Source organism: Furipterus horrens, unplaced genomic scaffold, assembly GCF_987537825.1.
Source record: "Furipterus horrens unplaced genomic scaffold, mFurHor1.1.pri manual_scaffold_4, whole genome shotgun sequence".
Taxonomy (NCBI): Eukaryota; Metazoa; Chordata; class Mammalia; order Chiroptera; family Furipteridae; genus Furipterus; species Furipterus horrens.
In genome coordinates, this window is record NW_028327174.1 from 203,073,937 (window position 1) to 203,092,667 (window position 18,731).

At 66.5% G+C, this 18,731-nt stretch overlaps 1 protein-coding gene and 1 long non-coding RNA gene across 4 annotated transcripts; one reads left to right on the forward strand and one right to left on the reverse strand.

Annotated features, from left to right (window-relative positions):
• Window positions 1-268: 268 nt before the first annotated feature.
• On the reverse strand, window positions 269-5,615 carry LOC150013899 (uncharacterized). 3 transcript variants are annotated; one of them, XR_016510598.1, is made up of 3 exons: window positions 5,532-5,615; window positions 2,900-3,060; window positions 269-1,184 (listed from the first exon to the last, which is right to left on the reverse strand). It is a non-coding gene; the product is annotated as an uncharacterized LOC150013899 (long non-coding RNA). The 3 variants fall into 3 exon arrangements; XR_016510600.1 differs by lacking the exon at window positions 5,532-5,615 and adding an exon at window positions 4,456-4,640; XR_016510599.1 differs by lacking the exon at window positions 5,532-5,615 and adding an exon at window positions 3,531-3,874.
• A 7,006-nt stretch (window positions 5,616-12,621) lies between these two features.
• Window positions 12,622-18,212, forward strand: EGFL7 (EGF like domain multiple 7). The gene is made up of 9 exons (XM_090274978.1): window positions 12,622-12,713; window positions 14,432-14,550; window positions 14,730-14,846; window positions 15,858-15,973; window positions 16,173-16,268; window positions 16,383-16,526; window positions 17,098-17,162; window positions 17,723-17,885; window positions 18,003-18,212. The coding sequence occupies exons 2-9, from the start codon at window positions 14,471-14,473 to the stop codon at window positions 18,023-18,025; spliced, it is 804 nt and encodes a 267-aa protein (XP_090131104.1). The 5' UTR covers window positions 12,622-12,713; window positions 14,432-14,470; the 3' UTR covers window positions 18,026-18,212.
• Window positions 18,213-18,731: the final 519 nt, after the last annotated feature.

An 18,731-nucleotide genomic window follows, 5' to 3' on the forward strand; every position in this document is an offset into this window, starting at 1 on the left:
CGCCATGTCTGTTTCTGGAGGGCCTGTGACTCACCCTCCCTGACTGGGGCTCCTGGCGCTGACCCCCCGACAGCTCTGGGGTCCCCCTGAAACACGCACCCCCTCCGCCCGTCGGCAGGGCTGGAATCCTGGCCTTTTCTCTGCTATAGCGGCTTCCCTGCGACCCCACCCACACGGCACGCTGCTCCCCGGCCCAGTGAGTGTGGGTGTGTGGCAGCCACTGCCTTCTAACTGCACTGACATACATGCACACACACAACATAGCATTTGCCGGTTTTTTACTGTGTACAAGCCAGTGGAATTAATTACATCCGCATTCTTGAGCAACCGTCAGCACTGGTTCCAGAACTTTCTCATCTCCCGCTCCTGGCCCAGGAACCAGTTCTGTCTGGATCTGCCCATTGTCCCAGACACGTCCCATGACTGGAACCATCCGACGCCCGTCCCTTTGTGTCTGGCTTCTCCCTCCCGGCATCCGGTCTCCGAGGCCCTCCGTGCTTTGTCAGATGTCAGCACTTGGTTCTCTTTGGGGGCTAGTGACGTCCCACCACGCGAACGTGCCACACGCGGCCTGTCCGCTTGTCAGCTGGGGGCGCGAGGGTGCCCTGCCTCTTGGTGATCGTGGCCAGTGGGCTACGGGGCTCCTACCTGTCAGTCTGAGTCCCTGCTTCGTCCCTCCGTGGGAGTGTTGGGCAGGGGCGTGGCTGGGTCACACGGTCACTCTCTGTCACTTTGGAAGCCTGCGGCCACCCACACAACAGGGGATGGGAGTGGGTCCGGCGGTCCCCACGGACCCTCTCGAAGGCACCGAGCTGAGCGTGGGCACCGCCGTGTGGTTCTGGGAAGGGACTCTCCAGAGTGGCATGGGCAGGACAGGGTGTGCCCTGTCTGTCGCTTGTGGTGGGGACCCCACAGGAGACACATCCATCAGAATCGTAAAACTGTCCCCGCGCCCTGCGAGCTCTCTGAGGGTGTGTGGCAATGACCCGCTCTGCGTGGGACCGCAGTCAGTGTGCACCTGTCCAGACCCACGCGTGCCCAGACCGCGAGTGACGCTGGGGGACGGCAGGCCAGCACAGGTTCCCGGATGGTAGCAGACGGTCCCCTGGTTGGGGCTTCCATGGTGGGGCCGGGCTCTCTGGGAATCGCTCCATCTACTGCTCCATGTTGCCGGGAGCCTGAAACTGCCGTAAAAAATAGTCACTGAAAACGTGCGTGTCTTACTGTAAGTCGGAACGTGGCAGAGCTCAGCCAGCTGGTGTCAAGGACGCGCCTGCCACCGTCGCCGTCAAGGAGGGCCTGGGGGGAGCGCTCTGCCCTGACCCGGATGCGGGAGGGTGCTGGTGGCACTTAGCGCCCCCACGGACACCAGGCAGCTCACACGCCGCGTGCCGTTTCCTTCAAAAGGAGCACATGCTACGTCACAGACCAGTGAGCACGCACAAAATGGATTTGCACTGTGGGATCGTAAAATGCAACGTAAATAAGTGACCCTGGGCCCAGAGGGGCCTCCCCGCCCTGCACCAGTCACAGGCCGCTGCCCGCCCACCCCCGCCACGTCCCAGAGGCAGGGGCTCATCTCATGTCCAGGGAACTGGCGCCCAGGACAGGGGTCGGGGGTGGGGGGTGGCTTTCTTCCTTCTGTACGCTGTTCCTGTAAAACGGGGCAGCTGAATGGGGTCACCCCTGTGCTCTTGAGTCAGACCCAGTAAAACATCATCACTGTCCTCACAGGTTCCGTCCCTGAGCCCTCCGCGCTCTGCCTTTAACCCAGCGGGCCCTCCTGGCTGGGTGTGGGAGAGGTGGCCTGTGTCCTGAGCCCTCAGGCCGCCCCGGCCTCTGTGGGGAGGTGTCTACGGTCAGCCCAGAGATGACAGGCGGGCGGGCGGGCTCCCAGGGCCACACAGGACAGCCTTGCCACCTCTCCCAGGGCCGCACGGGGCCTGCCCAGCACAGCCAGAGCGAGGCCTTTCCGGCCATTGTCCACAGCAGGGGCTGGCTCAGGAAGCTGCGATCCCCAGAAGGGGCCTGATGGGGCTGGGGTGGGCTTGGGGACAGCTTGGCTGAGAGTCCAGCTGGTGTCATGTGGGCTGACATGGTGGCCTGGGGCGGCAGCACCGCAGACTCCCCAGATGGGGGGTGACCCCCACACCGGTGCGCCTGCCCGGAGTTGCTACTGGGTCTGGGGAGGGCTGCCTTCCCTCCCTCGGTCACACGTGGGCTCAAATGGGGCGTGCAGGGGCGGTCCCCGGAGCAGTGACGGGCAGTGCTGGTGGAGGACGGGCAGAGAGTCAGGGAGATTTCGGGCCACTCAGATCCTAGAATGGGTGAGAGGCAGGGGTGCAGGAGAGGGCCGTGAGCAAGTGCTGGCCGTGTGGCGGCTGCACGGCCCGGAGGGTCCCTAGGCCTCTCTGAGCCTCGTCCCCCCAGCTCAGTGGACGTCCAAGTGGAGCCCTAATGTTTAGCGATGGGAGTCTGGTTGTTGTCATCGCAGATGGAGGGTACCAGGGTCTGGGGGAGAACGGCCCTGGGCACAGCCCAACCCAGACCGCCGCTGTCCCTCAGCAAGGGGTGGGCGGAAAGAGGGGACGCTGCCTTCCCGGTCCTGGTCCCACCACCTCCAGAGGGAGGCCAGGGAAGGACACTAGCTGGGGACCATTTCTCGGCACCGGGGTGGAACAGCAAGCCGTTTCATAGGGCAGTCCTGAGAACATGCTGGAGGAGTTACGGGGACCCCCTGCACCTCCCCGGGGGCTTAGGGGCTACGTCCAGGACATCCAGGGGAGAGGCAGGCTCCTGTGGGCTCTGGATGTGACCCCTGCCTCTCAGTGTGCAGAGAGGGGACAGCCACAGGCTGCATGACACCCACCCCACATGGCCTCATGGGGCCTCGGTTCACCTCTGATCCGGCCCAGAGGAGCCACAGTCCAGCCCACATGTGTGCTTCCTGGTCCGTCCTGGGTCCTGGCAGGATTGAGGGGTGCCCTTCCGGCTGTTCTGGGGCTGAGGGCAGATGCCACCAGCTGGGGAAGTAAGATGGGGCAGCTCCTGGGCGTGCACCTGAGAGAAGGGAGCACACGTGTGCACACTCAAACATGTACACACATGCAGCCAAAGGAAGAGTGAACAAGGTGTGGGTCCAGGGATCGCGGAGAGGATCATGGAGAGGTGTGAAGCCATAGCACGCGTGGACCTCCACACGTCACACTGAGTGAAAGGCGCCAGACACAGTGTGGGTCCCACTTGCATGAAAGTCCCGAGCGGTTTCTTTGAGGAGGCGAACATGTCCTAGACTTGACTCTGATGGCGGCTACTCAACCCTGTGACTTGGGCTAAAATCCACTGACTTAGGCCCTGGAAATGCGTGGGTGGTGGGTGAGTTACAGCCCAACAAAGCTGCTGCCTTAAAAAAACAAGCAAGCTGGGGCTGACCCCGGGTTGTCCCTGACCCAGGGCCCCTTTGGCCCTGCCTGAGGTCACGCAGCTCCAGGTGACAGAGCCGGGCTTGCGGCAGAGTGCCTGCTTGTCACCTGTCTCTTGCCTCCGTGAGACCTGCTTGAACTTCCTCAGGGAAGCGTGGGGTGGAGTGGAGCACCGGGTCCAGCTCTGAGGTCTGCGAGGTGGGGGGCCCCGGGGGCCAGGCAGGCAGGAGATCCCCCGTTGCCTCTCCCGGGCCTGGTGGGGTTCTCACTCCTCTGTTTAGTGGCCTCTCCAGAGAGGACCTGCACCCTGTGGCCCCCAGGCAGGCTCTTCCCCTCTCTGGGCCTCAGTTTACCCATAGGGGAAAATGGGGCACAGCGAGATGGTCTCTAAGACACCCAGAGACAGAGAGACCTCGCACCCCTCCCCCACCAGTGGCACCTTTGAGCTTTTGATCAGGAAAAGAGCCCGGACTAAATTTATGCCTGGGCCAGAGCCCCCACGAACCCCCCACCCCTGACGCAGTTCCTCTTCCCCTCCGGAGGGGTTCCCATTGTTCTCCAGCCCGGCTCCCCATCTCCCCGGCACACTCACTTCCTGTTTCCTGGCTGAGAGGAAACAGAGATTTCTGGTCAGGCAGCAATGCTGGCCTTTTTTTTCTTTCTCTCTTTACATTTTTAAGGATATTGAAAAATAATGATAACAGTAGGCGCCTCCAAAGCTGAGGATCCTGGACTGGGAGGGCTGGAGGAACCCCAGGACTACCTACTCAGGCTCAGGGCTCTGAATCTGGGGGGGGGGGTCACAGGCCCCTTTGGGAATCCGGTGGAAGCTGCAGACCTCCCCCCACCCCACGTCCACCCCCAAAGGCACAGCACCAACTGCGTGACAGCGTTTGGAGACACCCAGATCCTGCCCAGGGCTCCCCAAAGCCATCACTCCCTGATCACACACATGGGGAAACTCAGGCAGAGACGCCTTGGGGCATGCGATATCCATGACCTCATTGGAGCCCAGGGAGGGACTCCTACTCACCTCCTGGCAGCCCCCCACTGAGCACTGGGATGCTGGGGACAGGGGCCCACCTCGGCCCCACACCCCTGCCCGCTGCTCAGGCTGGGCCTGCTGCAGCTCTGGGCTGGAGGTCAGGCTCTCTGTGACCATCTTCATGACCCTGAGAAGCCACTCCTCCTCCATAAATGGGGTCACACTGTGATGTCACCCACACAGGGCAGTGGCAGCCTCCGGGGAGCTGCCTCTCCTGTCACTACCCCACCCCTACCTCAGGGGCTCCCGAGGGCCTGGCTCCTGCTATCCCTTAGTGGGCCGGGAGGGGAGGGGACAGGATGGCCCTGACGGGCGGGGGCAGGGTGGGCTGCTGAACTGGCACCCTCTCCGTGAGCTGCCCTGCCCCCCAACTCTATTCACAGAAACTTCCCTTTCCGTCCCGGGAGATAAAGTGTTTTTTCCCCTTCCCCTTAACGGCTGCCCCGTCCGCCCAGCTTAGCAAATTGCAGCCGGACCGTGCGTGGGGCTTCCGCGCAGGGTGCCAGGTGGGGAGGGCCAGCCCCCCTTGCTTGGCCCTCACGGCAGGCGAGCTCCGAGGGCTGGGCATGACCTCCGTGGCCTGCAAAGCCCCCGTTGCAGACGAAGCTGAAGCTGGGTGCTGGGACAAGCTGGGGGTGGGGCTGAGGGTGGGTGGGTGGCCCCCAAGGGCCTCAGGATCCCTCGTGGGGCTCTCCCTGCTCAGCAAGGCTCCCCTGTAAGTGCCTACTTCTCAGCCGCCGGCAGCACTTGGACCCCGACCTGGCCAACAGCTCTGGAGACAAACATTTCAGGGGGCTCTCGGGGGCCAGGGACACATTGCGCACCCACAACAGAAATTACACCAGAAGCCCTGCTGCGTGGCTCAGTGGTTTGAGCATCGGCCTGCGAGCCAAGTGTCGCCGGTTCGATTCCCAGTCAGGGCACATGACTAGGTTGCACGTCAGGTCCCCAGTTAGGGGCACGAGTGAGAGGCAACCACACAGTGAAAAAAAAAAAAAGAAAGAAATTACACCAGGGGACCCACCCCAGGCCCTGTCCCAGCAGGGAGCCCCTTTTCTCTGCACCTCGCAGACTGCGTGTGCTCTAGCTGGTCACAGCGCCTGCAGCTCCGGCCGCTCAGCCAGTCAAGGCCTGGATCCGGGCTGCTGTGTGAGCACCGGACTTAGTCTGAGCACCATGGGGAGCCCTGGAGAAGCAAAGGCAGGGGTGTCATAAGAAGACCTGAAGTTGCCCTGCACAAAGCTCCCTGCCACTGGGGTGGGGGCTGGCGTGCCAGGCAAGCTGAGGAGGAGGCCAGCCGGGAGGGAAGTGCGTGGCCTGGATTAGGATGGGGCAGTGGCAGGAGGGCCGTGATCTGGAGACAGAGCCCACGGGGACCTTCTGGGAGCCAAGGAAGTGGGGGGTGAGGGGGAAGGTTGTCTCCTGGGCCTCCGTGGTGGTCCCTGGGGAGCGAGGTCAAGGAGCAGTGAGCAGCGCTGGCCTGCCCTGCACAAGCCTTTTCTCCCGTGAGTCTCAGTCACATCATCTCAAACCGGGCCTTTCCCAACTCAAGGGTGCCCAGGCAGTGCGGAGCAGGGCGTCAGCGGGGGGCACTTCTAACAGACACTGGGGGTGGGGGTGGGGGCGGGGGGAGCTGAAGCCCCCGGGCACCTGGGCAGACCTGGTGCTCCCTCCGGGACCTGGCCCACTCAGGGCGAGGCAGCCCACTTGGCCCAGGGGTGCTGGAGCCCCACCATCCGTTGGCCCTGCTGGGATGGGTTGCTGGGTCAGGCACCCCTCCATGAAGGTTCAGCCACAGGTGGCGTGAAGCTGGGCCCAGCTGTGGCTGACAGAGCCATCCTGTCCCCAGTGCTACAGCACTGGGAGATAAACAGGAAACTCATCTGTCCCCGGCTCTGCGCTCCGTGCGCTCCTGGCTGCGGCCCGGCTACACGCGCCCGGTGCCCCTCTGCCTCTCGCCGCCTGAGGTGCCCACGCAGGCCTCTGCCAGGGGCTTGGTCCGCCCTCTTCCGGGGCTGCAGAGGCCAGAAGCTCGGCAGTGAGGGGTCCCGGGAGGCCCCTGGAGGCCCGGCAGACCCCTGACCAGCACGCCCTGTGCAGGTAAGGCAGCGTGACCCCGTTCCAGTCTAGGTTCCCTGGCGGCTGGGAGGAAGCTGCAACAATCTCGCTCTGCTGACCGTGGGGCAGATGGGGAAACTGAGGCCCGGGGTGGGCAGAGACTCCAGCAACAGAAGCAAAGCTAGCGCCAGAGTGCCAGGGCCCCTACCTGGGATGCCACTCCTGAGGCTTGCAGGGCTCCAGGCCAGGTTTCTGGGCCACCCAGGCTGACCGATGCCCTCCCGTGGCCAGCCCTGTGCTGGGTCTGGGAGGGAGTCACACTGCCTTCACAGGATGCAGGCCTGGGGACGGACCCCCTGTGAGCAGGTGGTGTAAGCAGACTCTTTCGGGGGCGGGGGGTGCAGGAGGTCCTGCTGTCCCAGGTGCAGCCCCCTCCCACCCAGAGCACAGAGTGAGCTCACCACACCAGGACCCTGGGGGCCCCAGGAGGCAGAAGGTGACACCCGTCTCCAGCCCCCAGGCCCCTCCTGCAGTCTCAGGGTATCAGATAGCACCCACCTCTGCCCCCGGCCTGTACCTACACCCCTGTCCTGGGCAGCCCCCCCACCCCGTCCCTGACATGCCCTGGATGGAGGCAGGACCCCAGCCCAAGCGGGGCGCAGGGTGGGTTTTAGGCCACTGGTCAGGGCCTGACTGGGGTGGGGGGTGCCAAGGCCTCCTCTGCTTGCATGGGTTCTGGTCTTGGTCCAGGGAGGGCAGGGGCAGGGCAGAGACTGTCAGGGGGTGGTCATGGAGCAGTGGGGACCCCAAAACAAGTGGGTGCCATGGGGGGGGCGGCATCAGGAGCCAGTGCTGGATGGCTGAGCCTCACAGCACCCAGTACTCTGCCTTCTCTCCTCCGTATCTGGTCCCCCCTGCAGGCTGCACGCCTTTCCAGAAAGTTCTCTGATATGCCCTGCTGTACAGGGAGGGTGGTCCATTAAGCCACTCACCTGGCTAATTAGCCGCTCCCAGCCTCAGCCTGACCCTGGCAGGGGCGTGTCTGACAACAGGCTGGCGGGAACAGGAGGCATCGTGGGTGCCCTGAGGATGGGCGGGGAGAGGGAGCGCGGCCGGATCCGTCACCAGCTAAGCCTCTCTGCGCGCCTGGCCCAGCCTCCCCTCTCTGGGCCACAGTTTCCCTGTCTGTACACAAAAGGGGCTGAGGTCCACGGGCCCTTCCACCCTGGGGCCTGGGCTCTGGGCAGTGTGAGTACCCCCTGGGAGGGGGGTAAAGCCCAGGAGGCCCTGTGCTCTGGCAAGTCCCCTTGGCAGGCCACCCTGGGCAAATGGGCCCTCGAGTGGGAGACCAAGGGGATCCGAGCGAGGCGAAGGGGTGCCCAGAGTGTGGCCGCTGTGGGCTGGAGGAGAGAGATGCCAGGGTGGGAGGGAGCACCTGGGAAGAGGCTCCCGGGCTCCCTTGCCACTCAGACCAATGGCGCTTAAGTCCCACCTGGGCCATCACCACAACCCTAGTGGCTGACACCTCTCTTGCCCCTGTGGAGCAGATGGGGAAACTGAGAGAAAGGCCTTTGGCCCAGACCGCAGGCCCCCACCCACCACACCCTTCCCGGTCACAGGGTGGGTAGGGGAGCAGGTCCCTGCGGACTGTTGGGAACTGCCAAGCATGGCTGAGACCCCCTCCTGCTCCTGCATCCCACTGGGGACTTTCCCATCCTCTGGGCCAGGATGCCCGCTGGGTGGGGCTGAAGGGAGGTGAGGTCCAGCGGAGGGCTCAGGGCCAGGCCAGGGGCGGGAGGGGCCTGACCTGGGAGCGCGGCCCGGGCCCAAGGACAGCCGCCCTCGGCCTGGCCCCTGGCTGGCTGTGCGGTCTGGGCTGGTCCTCAGTAGCAGGCCAGCTCCCCCTGGACACCTGCCACCCACCATCCCGGTCGCTGAAGCTTGGCCTGCGAGGCCCTAAGAGAGGGACCTGAGGGCCAGGCTGGGGCCTGGACCCCTACCCACCTGAGGAAGCACCCTCTTTGGCCACCTAAAGGCTCCTGCATTGCTCTCCCCACGACCCCTGCACCCCTCAGCCTACAGGAGGTTGAGAGGCAGGGGAGGGCTGGGCCCAGGAGAGCTCCCTGTGCGGGGTGCTGGGGCCTCCGCCAGGCTGGCACACCTCCAAGAGCGGGGGCTGACTGCCCCGTGGGCAGCCCTTTCTAGGGAGGCCCCGAATGATGTCTGCCCCTCCTGGCCCCCCATCCGGCCACTCTGGGCTCCAGGGAGCCATAGAACAGGCTGCTCTCGACCAGCCTCCTTGCCCAGCCCCAGGCTTCTGGCGCCCCCCCCCCCCCCCGGCCCACACATCGGGGTGCTGCTGTGTACCCTGGGTTAGGGGGGAGGTCCAGGGTCACTGAACCAATGGTCTTTTCTGTGCGGTCCCACCAGCCTGCGGCACCCACAGCACGGGAAGGCATGTCCTCTCTCACACCCGGACCAGCGCGTCTTGGGGCCACCAGCCTGGCTGTGGCTCTGCAGAGCCTGGTCTCTGGCTGCTTCAGCGCTGCACCCTGAAGCGCGGGGCACAGTCCCCCAGCCCTGCTGCAGCCTGACCAGGCCCCTCCCTCGGCGGCCCCCACCGGGCCGCAGCCTCCTGTTTGTGCACTGACGATCCCGTTATCAGCGGAGAACACACACAGGAAGTCCGGCCGGGAAGGGCCCATCCCAATCCCGATTTACACGGGACGGAGCATAAAAAGCCGCCCTTCCTCGCCCGGGAGGAGCCTCCCTGGCCCACGCCGCTGTCCAGCATGCAGGGCAGAGGGGGAGGCTCCAGCGGGCAGGCCCTCGGGCGGCCTCAGGAGGAGCCGCGGGGTGGCTGGCGAGGGGTAAGGTCCACCGTGGGCCCGAGGAGGCAGCGGTGGTGCCCATGGCCCGGCCGGGGCCGGGGCAGCTTCAGGTACGGTGGGAGTAGCCTTGGACGGGCAGGGAGCAGGCAGAGCGGAGGGAGCGCCCCTCTGGTGCTGCGTCCTCGTCCTCCCTATGGGTGCCATCCCCACCGCGCAGGGGACAGCCAGGCTCCCTGGCCCAGGTGCCCACTGGCGGGTGGCCCAGTCTGGGCTTCGGTTTGGCCTGGCCGACTCCAACACTCACCCCTGGTGGCCTGCGGCCACTATGACCCCTGGAAGGAGAAGGCACGTGTAGCTCTCCAGCCCCCTTCCCCTGGCCCCTTCCCACTGGCCACACCCTGCTTCAGGGAGAAACCTGGCTCAGCTCAGCCTTCCTGGGCCCTGGGCATCCCAAGGCATCCCCAAGGGTGGGTAAGCACACCCTGGGGGGACGGGAACCCCGAAACCAGATCTGTAGCCAGGATGATCAATGAATGTCAGGGGCACTGAACACAGGACTGGGAGGAGCCCCTTACCCCCTGCTCCACTGGCCTGGCCTCGAGGGTCCCCCGGCAGAGGGACAGCTTGTGGTGTGTGGTGCGGGCACTTTGTTTGCCCACCTTGGGCCCTGGGGGAGGCCCCGCTCTCCCTCTCTCCACCCCACCCAGAGCGGCCCAGGTCCCCACCCAAAACCCCAAGCAGGACCAGGCCCAAGTTTCAGAGGAGAAAGCGGGCGACAGGCGGAGTGAGGACAGGCTGGCCCAGCTCCCCAGGCTGCCCTTTCTGCTCAGGCAGGAGGTTAAAGGGTCAAATAACTGGCAGCTTCAGGGACAGGACGGGGGCAGGGGACAGGGCTGGGAAACTCCCTCGGGGTCCCCCTAGATCCAGCTCTCCACACTTCACTGCCTGGGGCTGGACCGGGGCTTCCCTGCCTGGGTTTGGGGGCCAGCAGACCTAAGGCCAGTGCAGGGTGCCCCACAATTATGGGCATCCAGCAGCACCCATCCCTGCTGCCCGTGGACCATCTGTTGGGGTCTTCCAGGGCCCCCCCACCCTGGTCCAGGATAGTGGCTGCTGAAGAGCAGGAAGGGAAAGCCTCCTTCTGGGGGCTCCTTCCCAGCTACCTGGGTCCCCTCCCTCCCCCAGCTCCCACGCACCGAAGGAGGCCTGAGCCGGCGCCACACGGACGCTGGCTCCACAGCAGCCCCTCCTTCCCTGCGGTCCTGCAGGGCCCACACCCAGCAGCTGGGCTCTGCCGAGACTTGGGCTGCCTGCACAGCGCGATCCGTCCCTGGGGACCCCAGGCAGGAGGCAGCAGGCCACTTGATAGACGGGGAACCTCGTCTGCCTGAAGGTGGAGGGCGTGAGCCTTGGGCAGATCTGGGAGGCCCCTTCAGCTTGGGTGGCCAGGGGCTGGGGGTCTGTGGGCCAGGTGCGGCTGAGGTCCCACAGTGGCATCCAGGCTGGCCCCCGGCATAACGGGGACCAAGGCGGGGCACTAACCCCGCGCTGTCTCTGACCCACAGACCCCCGCACAGGGGAGGCTCGGGTGGCCCCCACCGCCCAGAAGAGCAGCCGCCACCAGTGTCTGGGGCATGACGGAGCCCCCTTCTCCAGGTGAGTCCCACAGCAAGCCTGGGGGCCTCTGGGCAGCTGTAGGGGTCCCCCTGAGCCAGGGAAGCCTTCCACGCGCAGGTGCACTTAGGGGACCAGAGCCTGGGCTGAATTCGAGGCTGACGCTGCTGAGGATGGGGGGATGCGGGGGAGGGGCACAGCCTCCCGCACAGTGATGGCTGTAATGACCATGGAACAAAATGACCCAAGTGATGCCAGCTCCCAAGTAGGGTGCGCCTGGTCCCAGCTGTGAGGGCACTGCTGCTCCGGGACACTGCCACATGGGGCTGCTTTAACCCATGTCACAAATGGATAAATGGCGCTGAGGACGAAGGACTGCCCAGGAGTCCCCAGTGGTGCCGAGGGGGTTGCGACGCTCCCTGGGGGCCTGAGGAGCCCTCGGGGGTGTCCTGATCATCCTGAACAAAGAGGGTGTGACCAGCCGCACCAGACGCTGGGGCTTGGTGTCACACCAGGACCCGGACGTGTGATCGCGCGGGAATAAGGGGTCTCCGGCTTTGGGGGTCTTGCAGTCCGCCCCAGGGGTGACTGCAGAGCACCCGCAGCTTTAGCCTAGCGGACTCGCCTCCGGATTGTGCAGGCTGTCCCCGGCCGGGGCGGGGGCCTGGAGAGCTGGCCAAGCCTGGCCAGTGCGGCTCCCCACGCGGCCTCGGAGTACCTGACCCGTCTCTCGGCCCTCTGTCCGCGCCCCCACCCCGCGGCCCCCGCAGCCGTGCGCCCTGCTGCGGGGACTCAGCGGGCTCGGGAGGGCCGGCGGCGTGCAGAGGCTGCCGTGCGTCGGGAGCCTCGGGTTCCAGCTGACTCACTGTCCGGCCCGGCGGCATCATCTGCTGCGGGGCCTCAGTTTCCCCATCCGCACAATGGGGCGGGAGGACGAGCGTCGGGCTCCGAGCCCACCCCGGGGCGGGGGCGGGGCCGGGAGGGCCAGGTGGGGCGGGGACCGGGGCGGGGCGGGGCCGGGGCCCCTTGGCGCGGTGGCGGCAGCGGCGCGTGCGCGCCCGGATCGGGCGGTGAGTGCGGAGGGAGCGGGGCGCTGGGCCGGGGGCGCGGGGAGCGCCGAGGGCGGAGGCCGGTCGCCGCTCGGGCTAGGGATGCGGGGACGGTCGGGGACCTCGCCGCGCGTGACGCTGGGAGGCGACCGCCGGGCAACGGCGGGGAGCCGGGAGGCGAGCGGGCCGGGCGCCGCTGCGCGGAGAGCCGACCCCCGCTGGCGCCCGGTCCTGCGCTGGTTCTGCAGAATGGGCTCAGCGGCCGCGGGGAAGCGCGCCCTCTGCCGGCGACGGGCGCCCGGGCCGGGCCGCGGGGGTCCGGGGTGGGGGCGCTGCGGCCCCTCACCCCGCATCTGGGCCCTGCGAGCCCTCCAGGGCCTGCCTCAGGGCCTCGAAGGCTCCGCACCCCGCATCCCAGGCCCTCTGGTCCGTCTGCGGGGCGGGCGTGTCACCCCCCCTTCACGGCCACCCCTCACGAAGCCGGCCATGCGGGGTGAAGGGGAGGCGCGGGACGGGCGCTGGAGAGGGCACATCCCGTGAATCAGTCTTGTCTTCTCACTCCGCCTCTTCGCCCCCACTCTCCCTGGATCCTACCGTGCAGTGCACCCCTCCGGTGGCAGGGGTGACCCAGGACATCGGCCGGCAGCAGTCAGGACCCAGGCTCCCGGGGTGCGGGCGTAGAGACGCAGGCCAGGCAGGTGGGAGTGGAGGTGCCGGGCAGGGCTCATGCTGACACTCGGGAGGGCACCGAACACTTGCTGAGGGACCTGGAGGCTTGGGGCCACCCCTGCTTGGGTGCTCTGGCCCCAGCAGGGCTGCAACACCAAAAGGAAATGAGATTCTGCCAGCCCAGCAGGGGCCGGGCAGCAGGGTCAGCTGCCTCCAGCCTAAGAGAGAGGCGTGACCCTCGTGAGCAGCTGGGACCGGCGGGGTGGGTGCTGGCGCGGGCGTCTGCGGAGGGCAGTCCTGTCTGGGGCAGGTGGGCACAGGGTCTGTCAAACCCTGTGTCGGGGTGGCCCTACCCAGCCCAGCCACCGATCCCACCCGCTGCTGCCTTCCCAGGGCCTGCCCCCCAGTGCCACCTGTCCCCCCAGTTCTGACCTGGACTAGCAGCCCCCCCCCCCCAGGGTCTACCCCGAAGTTCACCTTCCCGCTCTGGCCCCTGTCCAGAAACTCTGAGAAGCCCCACTGACCCCACACTAAATCCTGACACCTCCCCTGCCCCTCCCCCACTCTGTGGCCACACAGGGAACAGGGGGTGCAGGAAGGGCCCAGCCAAGGGGGGGCACGAGTGTGGAGTGGGCTCCCAGCTGAGTGACAGTACCACCGTGGGGCTTGGTGGGCATGGAGGCTCAGTCAGTTCATGTGGCCCCTGTTCACGGGACTGACCGGCACAGCCGAAGGCGGGGCCTCTGAGACCCCAGCAGTGCGTCTGAGGGAGCAGCCCCTGGGGAGACAACGCGCACACACACACACACACACACACACACACACTTAGGCTTCTTCCAGCGCTTTTTCTTACTGGGGACCCTGCAGGGCCCAGGATAGCCCACAGGGCGGCGGAGCACCCGGAATAGGGGTCCCTGGCCACACAGATGGACAGCATCTCGCCACTCCCCCTCCGCCTGACTGTTGAGATGGCCCCCTCCTGTCCCCTGGGCATGTTACAGGCCATTAATTCAGGACTGGGTTTCTCGCCTTCCCAGGAGTTATCTCCAGGGCTCCCAGGCTCCCATCCCTAACAGGACAGGGATGGCCATGAGCTCCACTGACATGGGGGGGGGTTGCTCCTGTCCCCTGCTGGGTGGGCGCCCAGTGGGCCACTGTCTGGGAGCCCTGGAGGCTGTTTGCACAATGCTGGTTCAGTCCCCAGCATGAGAGTCCCGCTTCAAATTGCAGGCCCCCACCCTCCGAGCAGGGAACGCCTTGTGTGTGCCAAGTGCCCACACCCCAATGGACTCCCGCACTGCCCATGGCTGGCTCCCCGTTTGAGGACACTAGAGGCCAGAAGGGCTGAGCCCGCGGGGCTGGGTTCCAGCTCTGCCCACTAACCCCGTTTGCGGACTGAGATAGGGGTGCGAGCGTGCCTGCGCCCTGCCCTGTGGTGACGAGGAGGTGCTGAACCCCGCCGGGGAGGGCACGCTGGCCCACGTGTGCAGCCCGGGCCCCCACCTGCAGCTTTGGACGCTCCCCGTGTTCACCTAGCCAAGACCACCAGTCTGGGGGCCTCTCACCCCAGGCCAGGCGCTGGCTTCCATTCCTGAGCCCCGGACATTGCCCTGCCATGGTGCCCAATGGGCTGGGAGCTCTCCCGCTGGCAGGAAGTCAGCGCAAGGGGACAGTCCCCACCAGGGGCATGGGCTTGGTGGGGACTCTGTAGCCGGGCCTACAGGGCCATGCCTTGTCGCGCAGGCCACCCTGAGAAGGCCGTCCCACCTGGAGACACGGGCCATGTGGGGCTGCAGGGGGCTGCTTTCGCTGTGCTTCCTGGTGCTGGCAGCGGGTGGCATGGAGCACGTCTACCGGCCTGGGTGAGACCTCCCCCCTCCTCGGGGCAGCCCCCCAAACTTTCAGGGGCTGTGGCTCTTGCTGTGGCTGCTGCGGGGGGGACATTGAGAAGCCCCTTCCTCAGGTTCTCAGCTTCCTTGGGATCTGGGGTGGGGAGGGTCTGGCTCTGGGAGCCCCCGGCTGACTCACTGGCTCCCTCTAGCCGCAGGGTGTGTACCGTTGGGGCTCCCCGGGGCCCCGTGTCCGAGTCCTTTGTGCAGCGTGTGTACCAGCCCTTCCTCACCACCTGCGACGGACCCCGGGTCTGCAGCACATACCGGTGAGTGCCCCCCACCTTCTGCTCGTGAGTCCTGGGACCTGTGGGGGGGAAGCTCACCCTGAAATGGGAAACCAAGGCCATGTTCGAGCCAGTGGCAGGCTGATGCCTGTCTGAACTTGGTCTCGATGGTACCATGGTGACCTCAAAGGTCGCTCCTCGCACACCTGCCCCCCACCCTCATTTTTAGAGGGGTCTTCCATCCGGTCTGCACTGCTCCATTTCAGGGCATTAACACCACCCACCCCCGGTATCACTGGCTGCAAGTTCTGTCCCCCTGGAATGATACCTGCCTCTGTTGTCCAGGTCCCCTTGACAGCCCCCATGGTCACAGATGCAGGTCCTACCCCTGTCCCTCACCAGGACGTCCCTTCAGCCTGTGTCCACCGGAGGGGCACGCATCTCCAGTTCTCCGCTGTAGAGACGGGCTTTAAAAACATTTTATTTTTTGCAAGGTTCTCTCAGACCTCCTGGCAGGGGCCAGTGTGGGGGGGTGGTTAGGCCGAGGATGGAGGGGGTGTAGTTATAACCCCACTCGTGAGCCCCACCTGCTGGGGGGGTGCAGGGCCGGGTCTCAGAGGCCCCCTGGCAGCAATGGTCTAGCAGAGCACCCTTGGCAAACTGGGGAGACCTCAATGCCCCGTTCCTGCAATAGGAGGCTCAGCCGGCTGGCGTGTCTGGATCCCGGGGCACCCTCTGCTCTGTGGCAGGCAGCCGGGGCTCCTGCCAAGTCTTGGGGGCCCACTCAACACTGCAGCACAGAGCAGGGAGATGGGTTATGCTGTCTCTGGGGGAAGGGAACCTCTGGGGACACTCTTGGGTGACGTCCACTCTGGGGGACACCGTTGTGTGGCTCCTGGAGGGCTTAGGACCAGGAGGGTGGGAGGATGGGGAGGTCCAGGGCGTCTCAGTTGGTGTGTCTGGGGAAAGCCTGGCCTGGGTCCAGGAAACTGGCGGCACCCAGTGAGGCCACCCCGTGAGGGCCTGGCCCCTCTGAGCTGCCCCCACCCACAGGACCATCTACAGGACTGCCTACCGCCGAAGCCCCGGGCCGGCCCCCGCCAGGCCTCGCTACGCCTGCTGCCCCGGCTGGAAGCGGACAGGCGGGCTCCCCGGGGCCTGCGGAGCAGGTGAGGGTCCCACAGTGCCACGCGTTAGTCAGAACAGTGGCCCAGTTAGGCACCAGTCCCCCCTCTGTCCAGGCCCAGGCAAAGCACCTGCTGCTGCTCTCGAAACCTGAGCCCAGCGCCTCTTTGCTGCCTGACACCCCTTCCTGGCTGCCACCCCCTGGGGACCTTCAGGAGTCCGTGACAGGCCCCCCTCCCACAGCATTATGCCAGCCACCATGCCAAAACGGAGGGACCTGTGTCCAGCCAGGCCGCTGCCGCTGCCCTGCGGGATGGCAGGGAGACGCCTGCCAGACAGGTGAGGCTGGGTGCTGCCCCCGAGGGGAGGGCTCCTCTGGGCGGCCCTCTGCAGGTCCATTTCCAGGGCGCTCAGGGCGGGCGCCGGCCCTGCCTGACACCCCTCTCCCTGCAGATGTGGATGAATGCAGCGCTGGAAGGGGGGGCTGTGCCCACCGCTGCGTCAACACTGCGGGCAGCTACTGGTGCCCGTCGGCCGGTGGGGCACTAAGCCCGCCCAGGAGAGGGACCCCCAGGGTGGCCCCGAACCCCCCCGGAGGTAAACGCCCCACTTACTGCCGCATGCAGGGGTCACGTGGGGCGGGCCCGGGTGCTGGGCATGTGGGGCACCGGCGGGCAGCCGCTCCTGACTTGGGCAGCAGGGTCCTCTTCCCCAGGGGGTGGGCGGGCGGGCGGCCGGCGCTGCGGGGAGGGTTGCGGGGGGGCTGCATCTCAGCGCGAGAGTCGAGGGCCCTGTGTCCCTGCCTCAGCAGCCTGGGGACGCCGCGCGCCTCTGCTGGTGACGGGGCATTATTACTTTTGGTACGCGCTGTGACACTTCAAACTCGTACCGTGAGTAATAATGCGCCGTCGGCGGCCTGGCCACCGGGAGCGCAGCACGGACCTCGGCGGGGACCCCTCAGCGCGGCGGGGACCTGCAACCAAGCAGCTGGCGGGGGCGGGGCTGCATCTGCCCAGGGTGTGAGCCGGGGTGCGCCAAGCTGGCAGGGCTGCCCCTGGTGGACAGCGGGGGCCCAGAATGAGGAGGGGGGCTCACCACACCTGGGCAGAGGCCAGCCTGGGGAGGGGTGGTGGCGGGAACTCCCCAACTCAGTAGCGGGTCTCCCCAGGAGTGGACAGTGTGGTGGAAGAGGAAGTGCAGAGGCTCCGGTCACGGGTGGATGTTCTGGAGCAGGTGAGGCCTGGGCTGGGGGGCTGTGGACCCCGGACCTCGGTCTGTCTCCCCATTGTTGGCTGTGGGCTTCAGCGGGGTGCCTGGGGGAGGCTTCCTCAATACTGACGGCCCAGGGTGCCCGTGGCCTGGATTCTGTGCTGGGCAGGGGCCGCAGAGAGTGACTGGGACCCCGTGACAGGAGGGGGTGAGCTCAGCCCTGTCCCCTCGGGCCACACAGAGAACCTGAACCCAGGTCCAGCCCACCCTGCCTTTGTCCCTGAGGGGACAGAGTACCCCCGTGGGCCTTTCCACAGGGCCACTGGCCTGATGACTCCTGACACGCTCTCGTCCTCGGGAACCATGGGCCTGGGTGGCCACGTCTGCACCCCCTGGCCTCTGGCTCTCTTGGCGCAGAAGCTTCCCCTGGGGTCATCCAGAGCCCTGCAGCTAGAGCCGGGTCTGGGGTTGGTGAGCCCTTGTCGGCCACAGCAGCGTCCTCAAAGCCTTGGGGGGCAGCGAGGGTGAGGAGCTGGCCCAGGGCCGCCCGGGCCCTCACCCGCCGGCCCCCACCCGCCCTGCAGAAGCTGCAGCTGGTGCTGGCGCCCCTGCGCAGCCTGACCTCGCGGGCGCAGGAGCACGGGCTCCCCGACCCCGGCAGCCTCCTGGCCCACTCCTTCCAGCAGCTGGACCGCATCGACTCTCTGAGCGAGCAGATCTCCTTCCTGGAGGAGCAGCTGGGGTCCTGTGAGTGTCCGGTCCCCACGCCCACCTCCCCGCCCACAGGGTGGGGCAGGCACATCTGGCTGGACTGGAGGGTGCTGGGAGTGGTGACCTCTGACCTCAGCCCCCCTCCACCTGCAGGTTCTTGCAAGAAGGAGCTGTGACTGGCCTGTGTCCTCCCACCCCACCGGGCAGGGCAGAGGGCACCCTGCCTCTCCTCACCAAAGAAACAGGGCAGGGGGAGCTGGGGGACTGCCCCGAGTGAACCCAGGCCCTGCACCTCAGCTGGCTCTCGGGGCCTAGGAGGCCCATGGCCAAGGGGCGGTACGACAACGCCCTGCCCAAAGCCCGGGCCCAGGCCCACTGGCAGGGCCATGTGTTGGCAGGGGAGCCCCATCCCTGGTCTTTGTCAGAATAAAATGAGACTTGAAGAGCTGCCGGGTCCATAGATGGATTGTGGGAGGCACCCAGGAGCCGACAGGGGCCTCCCTGGCCCCACCACGTGCTGGCTGGTGGGGGAAAGGGGAGCAGCCGCAGGGCAGGGAGAGGCCTCCAGCCTGCTGGGCGCTGCCATGTAGGGTCTTGGTCCCACCTCCAGAAGGGGCTGGAGCAGGTGGCTTCTGGGAAGGGACACTGGCCAGGGACAGCTTCCTCCTGGTGGTGACAAAGTGGCCTCACCCCCAGCCAGTGGCCAAAGAGCAACTCTTCAGCGTCCTTCCCCAGCGCCTGCCAGACCCCTGGGGACACCTGCTGCCCCCTGACAACCCGGCCTGTTGAAGGGGGGCACCACAGCACGACCGTGGGGAGGGAACGCTGGGCATTGGGGAGTCCTGGGGGCGCCCGCGCCGTGCCCGGGGAGGAGGCCTGGGC

Excerpts from the sequence above, each read along its gene's own strand:
- EGFL7 (XM_090274978.1), top strand. The coding sequence starts at position 14,471 with ATGTGGGGCTGCAGGGGGCTGCTTTCGCTGTGCTTCCTGGTGCTGGCA. Across the intron at positions 16,527-17,097 it reads GGCCCCGAACCCCCCCGGAG|GAGTGGACAGTGTGGTGGAA; the intron begins GTAAACGCCCCA and ends GGGTCTCCCCAG. Across the intron at positions 17,163-17,722 it reads GGGTGGATGTTCTGGAGCAG|AAGCTGCAGCTGGTGCTGGC; the intron begins GTGAGGCCTGGG and ends CCCGCCCTGCAG.